The sequence below is a fragment of the Dermacentor albipictus genome, chromosome 7 (assembly GCF_038994185.2).
Source record: "Dermacentor albipictus isolate Rhodes 1998 colony chromosome 7, USDA_Dalb.pri_finalv2, whole genome shotgun sequence".
Taxonomy (NCBI): Eukaryota; Metazoa; Arthropoda; class Arachnida; order Ixodida; family Ixodidae; genus Dermacentor; species Dermacentor albipictus.
This window is the reverse complement of record NC_091827.1, coordinates 65,699,008-65,713,501: the sequence shown is the minus strand read 5'-3', so window position 1 is coordinate 65,713,501 and position 14,494 is coordinate 65,699,008. Positions and strand designations below refer to the sequence as shown.

Sequence of the window (14,494 nt, the reverse complement as noted above, 5' to 3'; positions counted from 1 at the left end):
TACCAGAAGTTCTACCTCTACGCCACCGTCAGATGATGATGACCAGAAGTTATTCAATGGCACTCTATAGTTATCCATGTGGGGACAGCCATCTTACCTCTTCTTTGTCAATCAGTATCTCGCCTCATGTGCGTGTACCCGTATGGAGCAGCGACTTGCGCAGTGTAGGAAGTGCAGCGAAGCAGAAGTCACGATACGAAGCCTTTGGAGAGGCGCACACAAGCGCCTCGATTGTGTTTCGACGCCCTTCAGTATTTTTGTCAGTAAGGTTGAACTTCTACGGCCTTGCTTCTAAACCTTGCTTAATTAGCAGCTTGGACTCGTTGGTTTTCCGTCATGGTGTTAACAGTGCAAAGCGTAGAGGGGGACACGAGAGGAGAAGACGACACCACGAACGCTCGTGGTTTAGTCTTCTCGTCTCGTCTCCCGGTGCAAGTTTTTCGCGTTTTACACCAGGTTGTAAACCTTGTGGTTATTGCTCGATAAATTTAGCTGGCTATGTTGAGGGGGGCAAAGCCGGAAGCCGTCCATAAACAGTGAAAGGAACCAACGCGCCGCACGAGTGCAGGTCCGGGGTTCGACTCCCAGCGAACTGAGCGCACTGACGACCACGTGGCTGCACTCCAAGCAGTTGGACGGTTTCCTGTTCTTCTACCGGTCGCACCCCACGGCCACCGTCTCGGACGCCGAGTTCCTGGAACACTTTCGGCGCTTGCGCGACGACCTCGGGCAGGTTGGCCTGTTCGTCTCGGCCGTGGTCTCCTTCCACAAGGATCAACCCGACGGGCCGCTGTCGATCAAGAGGTATACGCGACGGTCACGCACACCTGCACGTATATAGGTAGCACATATTCCCGACAGTCGTGGGCAGATGAAGGACATAATCATTTTTCAAGTTGCTTCTTATTGCCTGGTTCTATGCTGCGAACGGTGTTACACCACAGTGGCGATCCCACCGTTAGCAACCAGTTTGTTTCATTGGTAGGCGATCCCACTGCTAGTGACCTGTCTCTTGCGTACTCCAGGGTAGCGTACCGTACTGCTGCCGAGAAGTAGCGGCGCCTGCCTTTCGAAGCTCGACCGACCTTTCCTTATTGGGTAACGTGGCGTTGTCGGCGAGCTGCAGGCATCCGGTAGACCATGGCGACCGAGCAAGGGCGAGACGACGATTTGCTAGTGCGGAACTTGCACTGTTTATTCAAAGGTAGTTGAAAGGAAATAAGAAGAGAATGAAGTATATCACAAGTACATTTCGGAGCCCCTTAATTAAATAAGCTCTCTACAATCGTGTGGGCGGGATCTTGCTTCCGTCGATGACACGTGACAGGCACAGAGAGAAGGCCCCTCCTCCTGCAATACCGAGCACGGGAAGGAGAAGTCGATCCTCTTTTCGACGAATCCAGTGAGAGGGTCGGGTGAATGACCTCTCCGGTGCCGTGGGGTCCGGCCAAGTAGAGGGGAAGGGGATGACGTATGGCCCTTGGCGTCCGGCCATACCTAACAACGGGGAACATTCGTTTTATTTTTCTGCCATTTTTTTTATTTTTTGGTATACCACGTTTAGGTGCCAACAGCAGTGTTACTGAGTGGGTGTAAAAAGTTAATGTCCTCAGCTTTTAATATAAAAACTGGTTTTCATTGCCTCCAATTAGGAACAGGCCGTAATCGAGCTGATCACACAGCTGAGTTTGACAGACAGACGACAAGTTAGAACAAAGCGGGCGAACCCGGATTGGGGTTATTAAAATGAGGTTTATTATCGCTCTCTTTGCCTAAACCCAGATATGCAGGTACGAGAGGCTGGGCACGGTGACTTAGTGATCAAATTAGTGTCCATTTTCACGAGACCCCTGACGGCAATATAACATGACTAGACCACTTTCTTACAGTTGCACTCCCATCCAACTTTATATTCTGGATTACGTAGCCGTTTCCGAGTTATAACTTGAAAAAGAATTGAAGACAATGTGCCTTGCAACGTGACAAATGGTCGCACGAGGATATAGCTTTAGAGGAGTCGGTGGTAGTAAGTGCCGTATAACCTCGAGTAAAGCCCGCGTCCGTTTAGTTTGGGCCGCACCCCAAACTAAGCAGCCCAAAATTTGGTTTAAAATTTTTTTTGAAGTGAGAAGCAATTGCATTCGGTGCGGACGCCGCGCGCGCGCACCTCAGTGAACTTTCGCGCGCAGAGTACTTTTGCGCGCCGCTACTAGATGGCGAGACTTAGCTTTGGCCTCTGACGTCAGAGGCGCAGTCACAACCGGCTGTTCCCTGTTCCTACGTGTATAGCTCACAAGTCACTGAAGTTCCGTGGGAAAGCAAGCAAATTCGCTGAACTCGTAGACGGAAAAAAGTTAGGCGAAATGGCCCGGCCCCGTCAAAATCGCGCGATAAAGAATGTGCGGCCCTTACACGAGTAACCTCATAAAGTACAGGCAATGAAGCCAATGTAAGCGTAGGGGTAATTAGATGCGGTTGAAATTGAAATGTAGAAAATAAGTAAACAGAGGGAAATCAAAGCAGAAGAAAAGATAACTTCATTGTCGCAGGTAGGGACCGATATTGTATAGTTTCAGGTCATCAAACTCGCACATGAACCGACTCACTTGAGCTCACTCATACTCATACTGACCCCTGAGTCTTTGCCCGAGTGAGCTCGAGGGAAATATGAGTCCGAGTGAGCCCTTGCTGAGTGCAATCTTGGTGAGCCTGAGTCCTATTAAGCCCGGCTGATTAGAACTTTGATAGGTCTGAGTCTGAGTCTGAGTAATGAAAGAGAAAATAGTCTAGAGGAATTCGAAATCCCACAGGTAACGCCGGAAGAAGTAAAGAAAGCCTTGAGAGATATGCAAAGGGGGAAGGCAGCTGGGGAGGATCAGGTAACAGCAGATTTGTTGAAGGATGGTGGACAGATTGTTCTAGAGAAACTGGCCACCCTGTATACGCAATGCCTCATGACTTAGACCGAACCCGAATCTTGGAAAAATGCTAACATAATCCTAATCCATAAGAAAGGGGACGCCAAAGACTTGAAAAATTATAGACCAATCAGCTTACTGTCCGTTGCCTACAAACTATTTACTAAGGTAATCGCAAATAGAATCAGGAACACCTTAGACTTCTGTCAAGCAAAGGACCAGGCAGGATTCCGTAAAGGTTACTCAACAATAGATCATATTCACACTATCAATCAGGTGACAGAGAAATGTGCGGAATATAACCAACCCTTATATATAGCTTTCATTGATTACGAGAAAGCATTTGATTCTGTCGAAACCTCAGCAGTCATGGAGGCATTACGGAATCAGGGTGTAGACGAGCCATATGTAAAAATACTGAAAAATATCTATAGCGGCTCCACAGCCACCATAGTCCTCAATAAAGAAAGCAACAAAATCCCAATAAAGAAAGGCGTCAGACAGGGAGATACGATCTCTCCAATGCTATTCACAGCATGTTTACAGGAGGTATTCAGAGACCTGGATTGGGAAGAAATGGGGATAAAAGTTAATGGAGAATACCTTAGTAACTTGCGATTCGCTGATGATATTGCCTTGCTTAGTAACTCAGGGGACCAACTGCAATGCATGCTCACTGACCTGGAGAGGCAAAGCAGAAGAGTGGGTCTAAAAATTAATCTGCAGAAAACTAAAGTAATGTTTAACAGTCTCGGAAGAGAACAGCAGTTTACAATAGGCAGCGAAGCACTGGAAGTCGTAAGGGAATACATCTACTTAGGGCAGGTAGTGACTGCGGATCCGGATCATGAGACAGAAATAATCAGAAGAATAAGAATGGGCTGGGGTGCGTTTGGCAGGCATTCTCAGATCATGAACAGCAGGTTGCCATTATCCCTCAAGAGAAAAGTGTATAATAGCTGTGTCTTACCAGTACTCACCTACGGGGCAGAAACCTGGAGGCTTACGAAAAGGGTTCAACTCAAATTGAGGACGGCGCAACGAGCTATGGAAAGAAGAATGATAGGTGTAACGTTAAGGGATAAGAAAAGAGCAGATTGGGTGAGGGAACAAACGCGAGTTAATGACATCTTAGTTGAAATCAAGAAAAAGAAATGGGCATGGGCAGGACCTGTAATGAGGAGGGAAGATAACCGATGGTCATTAAGGGTTACGGACTGGATTCCAAGGGAAGGGAAGCGTAGCAGGGGACGGCAGAAAGTTAGGTGGGCGGATGAGATTAAGAAGTTTGCAGGGAAGGCATGGTCACAATTAGTACATGACCGGGGTTGTTGGAGAAATATGGGAGAGGCCTTTGCCCTGCAGTGGGCGTAACCAGGCTGATGATGATGATGAAGTCTGAGTCCGAGTGAGCCCTTGCTGAGTAGACCTTTCGTGAGTTTGAGTGCGAGTGAGCCCACGCTGAGTAGAAGTTTGGTGAGTCCGAGTCCGATCGAGTGAGCCCGGCTGAGTAGAGTTTTGGTGTGAATGAGTCGTGCGAGTGAGCCCTACGCAAAAGAAGAAGAAAAAAAAACATTTTTCTGAGTGAGTCTCAGTGAGTTCCGTTTATTCTGCCAACCAACGGGTGCGGTGACAACGGGTGTGGTCCCTAGTGTGCCACGGGTCAAGAGACAAGATGTGCGTGACAGGTAGTCTGGGTACTCGTGTTTACTCACTTGTGCTTACTCACTCACACACGTTATGGTGCCTCCTCGCAAGGTACCGTCCGCTGGAGAAGCGAATACAGTTGACTGTTGTTACAACGGACCCCGATAATCCGACAAATAACGTCCGTATTATCCGAAGTCTGTAACATCAGAAACGTCTCACTTCCGAACAACTGTAGCCAGGTTACACGCTATATATACGCGTCTGGGGTTGTGGGGGGGCCGCGCAGCGTGCTGTCCCTGGTGCAGGACGTCGTGGTCCTGCGCACGCACGACTTGTCTCCGGCGCCGGCGGACGCAGCCGCCTGCCCGATGCCGTTCGCCCTGGGAGGTGCGACGAGGGCGCCGAGCCTGTCGCGGCTGCTGGCCGACGCGAACGAGGCGGTGCCGGACTTTGAGCGGTCGCTGGCGCCCCGGCTGCTCTTCAGCGTCACCTGCGAGGCGACCAGCTACTTCCTCAACGCGTCCGGCGCGTTCCACGTACGTGGCGATCGCGTCTACATGCACCGCGGCGAAACGAAATCGATTTCACCACACCTTGCTGGTGAAGCAGCGCACTGACATGGACACGGCGAAGACACACACGAAAGCACCACACCTCGCTGCTTGTGTGTCTTCGCCGTGTCCGTGTCAGTGCGCTGCTTCACCAGCAAGGTGTGATGATTATTCACCAACTAGCCCAACTTTCTACATTACTGAAATCAATTACATTTTCCGGCATGCACGCCGGATGGTCATTTCGGGCTAAAAGCTACATACGCTTGCTCGACACGTCCCAAAAGACGTTAAACGTAACTCATTTTAAAGGGACTCTAAAAAGCAACAAATAAATCAGTCTAGAGAGCCGTGTAAGGTATTAATTCAAAACGCTGTTTTTGTTCATCTTGCTGGGGAACATTGACTCCTATACCGAAGAAAATCATGCTTAAGCTTCCTTTTTGACGCGAACCGTCTTTCAGTTGGGTGAGCACAATCTATTCGCTTTCTAAAGCCGCATGTAACAAAAACACGTTACGAAGAATTACCGCCCCAAATATATTTGCAACCGTATAGCATACACGCGCCTTACTTTGGTGCGGTCATGTAGAGGAACGAAGCCATTACTCCATCACGCATGGGTCGCTCGCGCAGATGGCGCCGTGGTCGCTCCACGCATGACGTAATCGGAGCCAAACTTTCGCTCGGCGTTTGGAGAGGCATAGTTTGGCTGTATAAGCTCCTGAGCGAGCTCACTCGGCCGTAGTAGGTGCAATTCATCAAACTCGAATATGTGCTCGTCAGGATCGAGTATATAAGGATGGACATGTCTGCAATTCGATCGAGAAATTTTACGGTTGCTCGGCTATGGCGCCCCCGCGGTCGACACACAGGGCCCAGAAATTACGTGAATAGTCTCGCGGAAGCAAGCAAGAAAGAGGCGTGCCAATCCACCTCCGCCACCATTGACCACGGCGGGCCCACTATGCGACTATATAGGAAGCGATCGAGCACGATTGCATGAATAGGCAGTACGACCCCCAACTGACTGTACCGTAAGTTAAGCGTGCAAGCTTTGTAATGCATGGATAAATGTCACGTGCGTTAACATTATTTCCGTAGCCTATAACGCCCACTCATCCCCTGCAGCACGTAGAAGACATTTCGCGTTCCCCCACTGCGGCTGCCTCACCGATACAGCCTACCATATTTTATGCGTAGCATATTGCAATCGCTCAGTTCAGCCCTTGGGCGCGGCCGGGCAGCCACCATTTAACCACGTGACGTGACGTAAGGACAGCCGGAGGAAAAGCTGGGCCCCAACTCGCGCGGTCGCGCGCGGCCGCAGCCACCACCTGACTCCCGCTCCTCCCGCTAGGGGCGCTGCGCCGGTGCCTGACGTCACGGAGGAAAAGCTGGGCCCCAACTGGCGCGGTCGCGCGCGGCCGCATATTGCGCGACCGCACAATATGCAACGCATTCTTGGCTTAACCAAGCTAAGCCTGGCCATTTTTTATGCGTTGCATATTGCAATCGCTCAGTTCAGCCCTTGGGCGCTGCCGGGCAGCCACCATTGACCTTGAGCGCAACCACGTGACGTGACGTCATGACAGCCGGAGGAAAAGCTGGGCCCCAACTCGCGCGGTAGCGCGCTGCCGCAGCCACCACCTGAATCCCGCTCCTCCCGCTAGGGGCGCTGCGCCGGCGCGTGACGTCACGGAGGAAAAGCTGGGCCCCAACTCGCGCGGTCGCGCGCGGCCGCAGCCACCACCTGACTCCCGCTCCTCCCGCTAGGGGCGCTGCGCCGGCGCGTGATACCCCTCCCTCAAAAAAAAAAATAGACCGCGCAATATGCCACGCATTCTTGGCTTAACCAAGCTAAGACTGGCCATTTTTTGTTCTTAAGTTTCCCGCAGCAACCTCAGTGCGTTGCCTCAGTACGACGTCACAGTTTTTAAGGCATTTTCATCGTATTCGGCTCTTTATGGCGCACGAAGTGTTCTACGAACTTGCTATGAAGTTGCGTACACAATCAAAGCTGCTTTGCCCTGAATTGGTTTTTTCTGCTTGCTGTAAAAGTCACAGGACTCCCTCTTTCGTAATCTTCAGATTGCCAATGTCCCTGACAGCCATTAGGAAAATAGAAGTAACGGCGAATGCAGTAACTACGATATCAGGAGATCGCTCAATCTCACGTTGTTATGAACCAACCTTGTGTCCTTTCAAGTTTTGTTATATTTGTGTTTCTGTAGATATGACTCAAGACACGTTAGTCTATATGTACGGTATAAGTACGGAAAACCCAAAAAACAATATTTTGGTGAAGCAGGCGTTAAGCACTCCCCATACGTGGGCCGATCCCAAAGATATTAGAATTCAAGAGTACAGACTGGTGGGCTAGTTGGCACTGCATACCTTAAGGGAAAGCGCAAAAAACACGAGGACAAGAGAAGGCAACGAAGACACAGCGCTGCCGGGCAGATCCGCGGCGGAGGTGAAGCAGGCGTTAAGCATTCCCCATACATGGACCGATCCCGAAGATAGTGCAGTGACGGGCATACCCGCGGCGGACGTGAAGCAGTTAAGCACTCCCCATGCGTGAGCCGATCCCCAAGATAGTGCAGTGACGGGCAGACCCGTGCACGGCGGAGAAGAAGTAGGCGTTAAGCACTGCCCATGCGTGTGCCGATCCCGAAGATAGTGCAGTGCAGGGCCTACTTGCGGCGGAGGTGCACTTCGCCATTAAGGGGCCCATATACACAGCTTCGCTGGTCATCATTCTTCGCAGAGTGGAAGGGCACTGGGCTTCTTTGTTGTTGTTTGTGTTGTTGTTGTTGTTGTTGTTGTTGTTGTTGTTGTAATTTCGTAACTTCGAGACCCTAAATCATCGTTCTGCTTCACAAGTCAGTAGAGTTAATACCTTTCTCTTTAGTGCAACACGTTTCATCCAAATTGTTTGAGCGGTTGTGTAATGGCAGCATTTTTTCATTTCACATATCTTAATAGAGAATTTGAAGTTGGCGTCGGGAGCTAAATCATCCCACTAAATAAATATTGGGCCCTCAACCAAATTCAGATACCTGATGCTGTTGATGTGGTTTTTTGCTTTAAATTAGACAAACTTCATCTAAGGCGGTGCAGTACTTTACAAATAGTAGGACTGTAGCTCCGTTTATTAGTGCAAAAACAGAAACAAATTCAACTTCGGTCTGATCCACGCGCAATGTGGAAACTCTAGAACGATGCGCTGGCCGTTTGCTCGATTAACACGTGATGCAAAAGCGTAAAAGAATGAATGTGGGGGATCGAGAAAGCATGACTTCCTGACTTCTGCTGCTATTTATTGTTCTTCAATGAAATATGACGTAACCATTCCTCAGTGCGTGAATCCTCTAAAGTCCAACTAATTCGTGTACCGATACACGCAGCATTCGCGCGCACAAAACTTAGAGAATGCCTATAGACCATCTGGAACGGTAATCGAGTGTGCTCTTCGGGACGTTGTCAAATTTGTTCGTATTATCGAATTCGGCAATGGCGGCATATTAAGCCAATCAGAGAGGTCGCGCCAGCTCTGTAATCCAATCACAGCTAACAAGATGGCGGATTGGACAATATGGCGGAATTTGACCATGTCCACAATAGCCACCACAAGAGTACTCAATGGATATACCTTGTGTTAAGCCCTGCGAAACCGTGCTGCACGATTCATTATCTCACAGTGACCGTTAAATCATTCCTACAGCTGCTCACTCTGGCGTTCCCCATCACCGGATCCGTCGAGTTTGCTCGTGCGTCACCAATTTGTTGACTTGTGCGATTCTATACGCTCTTAGCTGTAAAAATATAACTACGACGCATATAAATACCCGAAAAAAAATGTTTATTTTTTCTATTTTTGTCATTTTTCATGACAACAAGCACACGCAATAACCAACCTACTTTACATCTGCAGGTTTGTCAGAAGCTCATTATATCTTAGTACTACTGCCTGTGTCCCTGCAGCTGCTGCCAGAATTCTCCCGAGCGTATTTATCTGCGCAAAAAACCACTGAATTTTGTTTTACTGCAACTTTTTTCTTCTTATGCCGCCTAAACCTTGGTCTCTTGTCCAGAGCGCGATGACCTCGAACGCAGAACTCGCACATACGAGTGGAGCAACTTGAATCCAAGCTTGAAAATTTGACTTCCGAGTTTCTTGACGACACGTATGGAACATTCTTACTAAATCTTAGAACTTCGGGATTAGACGTTGTTGAAATGAAAAGAAAAAACAACAAATGGATAATTTGGTGACCAGCTAGTGTGGAATTCCTCAACAATCTAGTAGAGAAAATGAAGGATGAAAAGGCTGCACTGGTAGCTGAAAATAACGTTCCAAAAGCTAGCAGCAGTACGCTCACAAAAAAAAAGTGAGGGGTCTAGAAAAGCATTGGAGGCTGAACAACGTCGAGGTGAAAGGTGTTCCCTGCACACAAGGAGAAGACTGCCTGGTGGGGATGCAAGCCATTGGCGGCAAAAGTGGTTGCCCCGTATGGCCAGATGATATCGAAAAGCGATGAAAGCACGGCTAACTGTAGGTGAATTGGCACATCGGTAAGAAACGCAGCTATACGTAAATGGCCACCTAACACCTGAAAGTAAGGCCCTCTTTTCTAAGGACTCAACTCTAAAGAAATTTAAGAAATGGCAATTCTTACGGACTGACAACTGCCAAATAAAGGCTCGCAACACAATTGGCAGCCGCGTTTATATGGATCGTCACGGAGGCAGACCTTTCTGTGATCACTTAGCTACCTTCGCCTTTGACAAATCGCTTCACCAGACAAATTCACAATGTCATCAGATTTTACAACTAACGAGCTAAATAATTATATGTCCAATAATCACAGATCTATCATTCATTTTAACGCACGAAGCATACGCAGACTTTTCAAATCTGATTGCGACACTTCAATTCTCATGCTCGATAATTGGGATCTTGGAAGCTTGGCTAAGTGAACACGACAAGAACCTGTTCTGCTTTCCAAACTATGAAGCAGAATACTCAAATCGTCCGTACAGCTGTCATGGCGGTGCCGCAATCTATATTTTAATTACTCTTACGTACAAAAGAAGGCAGGACCTTTTCCTCGGCGTACGTGACTGTGCATCATTGTGGGTCGAACCCAAAAGTGACCGTATTAATGTGTACAACAAAAAGTCTAATAATAGGTTGTGTATATCACTCGCCTTCATCGTCTATGAATGTTTTCTGCGCCACTCTTCATGGCATGCTGAATATCCTTGCAGACGACAGCAGAAACGTTATAATTATAGGCGTTATTAACATTAACCTTGCAGACAGCTCGTCTGCCTGCGCCTTACAATATTCAAATTGTTGCAATAGCTTCGGTTACGAATGCTTAATAAAAATGCCTACGCGGTACGCTAACTTTGCGGATGGTACAATGATCGACCATGCGCCTTCAAATCTGCTGCCTCCACCAGACGCAGGCGTCCTGTTACAAAATCTGACTGACCACTACCCGATATTTTTACGCTTTCAGAATAATGAAGACTATGTCAAAGCCCCTTACACAAAGCTGACACTTGACAAAAAAGCTTTCATTTATTCACTGAGCCAAGCTGATTGATCTTCTATATAAGATATGAAAGATCCACAAGTGGCCTTCTCGCTCTTTATATCGGTACTAAAATCCTATTTTGGCTGCCGAAGCCACAAAGTCAAATGCAAAAAGAAGTTTGCGTCCCCACAGAATCCTTGGTTGTCCTATAAGCTTCCAGCCTTCATGCGGAAAAAAGACAGTCTGTACGAGAAAACGAAACTAAGGCCATTTAACGGCAATTTGTCTAGGAGGTACAAAAAATGTTCCAACTTTCTTGCTATCGAACTAAAAAAAAGCTAAAAAACTTTATTACGAGAAAAAATTATTAGAATGCGAAAAGACATTAGTAAGAAATGGAAGATAGTAAATGATTTTTTTAAATAGATGAAACAATCGCGATATTTTAAAGGATATTATTCATAACAACAGAGCGTACACCTCCTCACAACACATTGCTGATGCTTTTGCAGAATTTTTCTGTAGCAGCGATTTGCATATACCCACGCAATATAACCATTTAATGCGACGCCTACCTCACTCATTCTTTCTTTTTCCAACCACACCACAAGAAATAGAAAACATTATAAGAAATTTAGAAACAACAAGTTCAGGTCTTGATAATATGCATTCGAATCACATCAAGCTAATTGCACGCCTAATCTCAGATGTTCTCGCAAGTATTATTAACCTAATGTTCAAGACTGGAACCTTCCCACAAGAACTAAAACAAGGTAGAATTGCTCCTGTATTTAAACAGGGTGAGCATGCCTTGATTACTAATTATAGGCCAATATGCACTCTACCCTTTTTTAGCAATGTTATTGAACGGCTGGTAGAAAAGTGCCCAACTAAGTGCCTATCTAAATTTAGTATTCTTTCACCATTCTAATTCTGCTTCCGCAAGGGCTATTCAACCGAACTTGCTCTTATCGCCCTAACTGAACAATTAAAGATGGCAATCGATAACGTCATGTATGCTGGATCAATGTTCATGGATCTAACTAAAGCCTTTGACAAAATTAACCACCGCATTTTATCCTTTAAACTTGAATCTATCGGAATAATAGGTCCTGCTTTAACTTTGATTCAAGAATACCTAAAGAATAGAACACAAAGAGTTAGAATTAATGGTGTTCTTTCTAAATCAAGGATAACAAACATTGGTTTACCTCTGGGATCCATATTTGGCGCACTCTTGTTCTTAATACATGTTACCAACCTGCCTAATTACCTGCTTTCTTCTAACTACATTATGCAGATGACACAACTATCTTTAACTCTGGCATTTGTGTAGGGAATCTAGTTTTGAAACTTAATGCCGACTTAAACAACGTGTTAAATTGGTGAAATATCAATCAGCTCAATATAAAATCGTGTAAAACTAAATTTATTTTATTCACGTCCCACCAACGCTCATCCGCATTCATTCCTTCGCTCTACTTTGGTAATAATCTTATCACGCGTAGTAGTTCCTGTAGCTACTTTGGTGTAGAACTTGATTCTAACTTAAATTTCATCAACACGTACCCAACGTTAGGCAGAGGGAAACATACGGAATAAGGACACTTTTAAAAGCTCGGTATGTATTTAACCAGAAAACACTACTATCTTTATGCTATTTATTTATTCATTCACATATAAACTATTGCATTGCATGCTGGGGCCATACGTATCGTACCCACTTACAATCATTACAAGTATTGCGAAACCAGGCTGTTAGAATAACTACATTTAGTCCTAACCATTTCAGTTCCAAACAGTTATTGGATAACTATAACATTCTTACTGTGGACGAACTTATTAACTTTAGTTTTGGTATGTTTTTATACCGACAGCTAGATTACGCTCACCGCAACAGTCTGATACCTCAGTCTCGGCTAATGAATACTAATCTTACGCGATTTGCACTAAACAATAACTTTATTCTTCCCGAGGTACGCACTAATTACGGTAAGTAATCCATTTTAAGTCCGTTTCCTTCTGGAACACACTAGCTCCTACTATTAAGTCATGTAAATCGTTTCAATTTAAACGAGAACTAAAAGACCACATTTTATCATCTGCAACCACTTATTTAAGTCTTCTTTTTCCTTTTCTTCCTTCCAAATGTACATTTGGTTATGCTACACAAGTCAAAGTTCATTTGGTCATGTCTCATTATCCATTTACGTTCATAATGGCGTTATAGTTCTATAGTTAGTCGAATGTAATAATAATTATTATACTTTTTTACGAGCATGTGTGCAGCTGATTTGTATTAGTACTGCCAAACTTAAACCAAATCTATTGCTATTGCTATAACCAAACCTTTGCTATTTTTTTATATTTTACATTATTTGTTGCAACTGTTTATATTTTTACTTATACGCTGTACAGGAGGTACCGTAACAGTATTTGACCTCGGGACCTCCTCCATTATAATATTCCCTTGTACTGTCTCCTGTCAATTAATAATAAAAGCTCATTCATTCATTCATTCATTCATTCATTCATTCATCTAAATGGGCAAGACGCATCGAGAATAAGCCTAATCAATGAAAATAAAAATATTTTGCCGACACTTTTTCAGCAAAAGGAGAGGAAAAACCAGGCCTGCAAGCCACCTATGGTTTCGCCTGGAATTTGTGCAGGCAGGTCTCGCCGTATGCCAACCTTAGGTGTACATTTTATTTGCTTTACATCACGTGCGTGACACCACTACGGCCGGAGACATCGCATCGGTCCGGTACCTAGCTCCGACCGACCGTTCAAAGGAAAGGGAATCGCATGGCAAACACCTTCCTCGCACTGTATTCCTGCTCTAAACCAGCAATGGACGCTTGCTGCCTGTCATCCAGTGTTGGCGGAAGCCATTTAGCCAGAAACTTCCTACTCAATGCCGAAGCTCGACAAGAAAGCTGTTTTCCTCGTCTGTTGTGTGTAGGCAACACTCGTCAATGAGCGGGCTAACATGGACCAAGATTTTTTAAAAAGGAGGGATAATTTTGCGCTAGCTAAAATAACATCAGAATATTTTTTCCTTACCCTTGCTCTATACGGAACAGTGGGAAAGTGAAGGCAATGTTCATTGCGTCGCAGGAAGGCGACCCCGCGGTCAAGATCACCACCGGCTCGAGCTACTGGCAGATGTGCGAGATGGCCGCCAGGCTGGGCTACGAGCGCCACTACTCGCCGCACGGCGACTGTCACGTGGTGCACAAGGACCGCTTCTGGCAGGCCGGCCTCGGACCCAACTCGACGCGCCTGTTCGCCGCCACGCGCCGATTCGCGGGCGCCGTGCTGTTCGCGATGCACGCCGACGACGCCAGGGGCCGCTGCGGGGAGCCCCACGCGCTGACCAATCACGTGCGGCGCTCTCTCGACCGCTTCGCGGCGCCCCCTGTCGCCGACCGCGAGCGCTGAAAGCAGTGGCTGGAGGCCTTTCTTACGACGCTAAGAATTGTCGAGTTATTTGTATGCTTGTTTTTTTTTACAATTGTGTCGTGGAACAAGTGTATATGATTGCACATGAATGAAATGAGGTGTTCTCTGCCTTTTCTTTTTCAATCTAAATTCCGCGTTGCAATTAGGCTTCTTTTGCGTCGCTCTGCAGTGAAATGCTTCGCGAAGAGAGCATTACTGCTTCGTTGCAAAAACTAATGGGACAAGCTTTGTTTTATAATTCACGGGGATAATTGAAATGTATTATTTCAGGATCTCATCAACAGCAGCAGCCTGTTTTATGTCCACTGCAACACGAAGGCCTCTCCCTACGATCTCCAATTATCCCTGTCCTCCAACCAGA

General features: G+C 46.5%; 1 protein-coding gene across 1 annotated transcript in view; it reads left to right on the top strand.

Moving 5' to 3' along the window:
* Nucleotides 1-14,262, top strand: part of LOC135921543 (endochitinase-like) — a 35,349-nt gene extending 21,087 nt beyond the window's left edge. The window contains exons 4-6 of the mRNA XM_065455861.1: nucleotides 569-804; nucleotides 4,855-5,104; nucleotides 13,789-14,262. Of these exons, the coding sequence (XP_065311933.1) occupies nucleotides 569-804; nucleotides 4,855-5,104; nucleotides 13,789-14,112 (810 nt within the window). The 3' untranslated portion in view covers nucleotides 14,113-14,262. The remainder of the gene's footprint in view (nucleotides 1-568; nucleotides 805-4,854; nucleotides 5,105-13,788) is intronic.
* The last annotated feature ends 232 nt before the right edge of the window (nucleotides 14,263-14,494 follow it).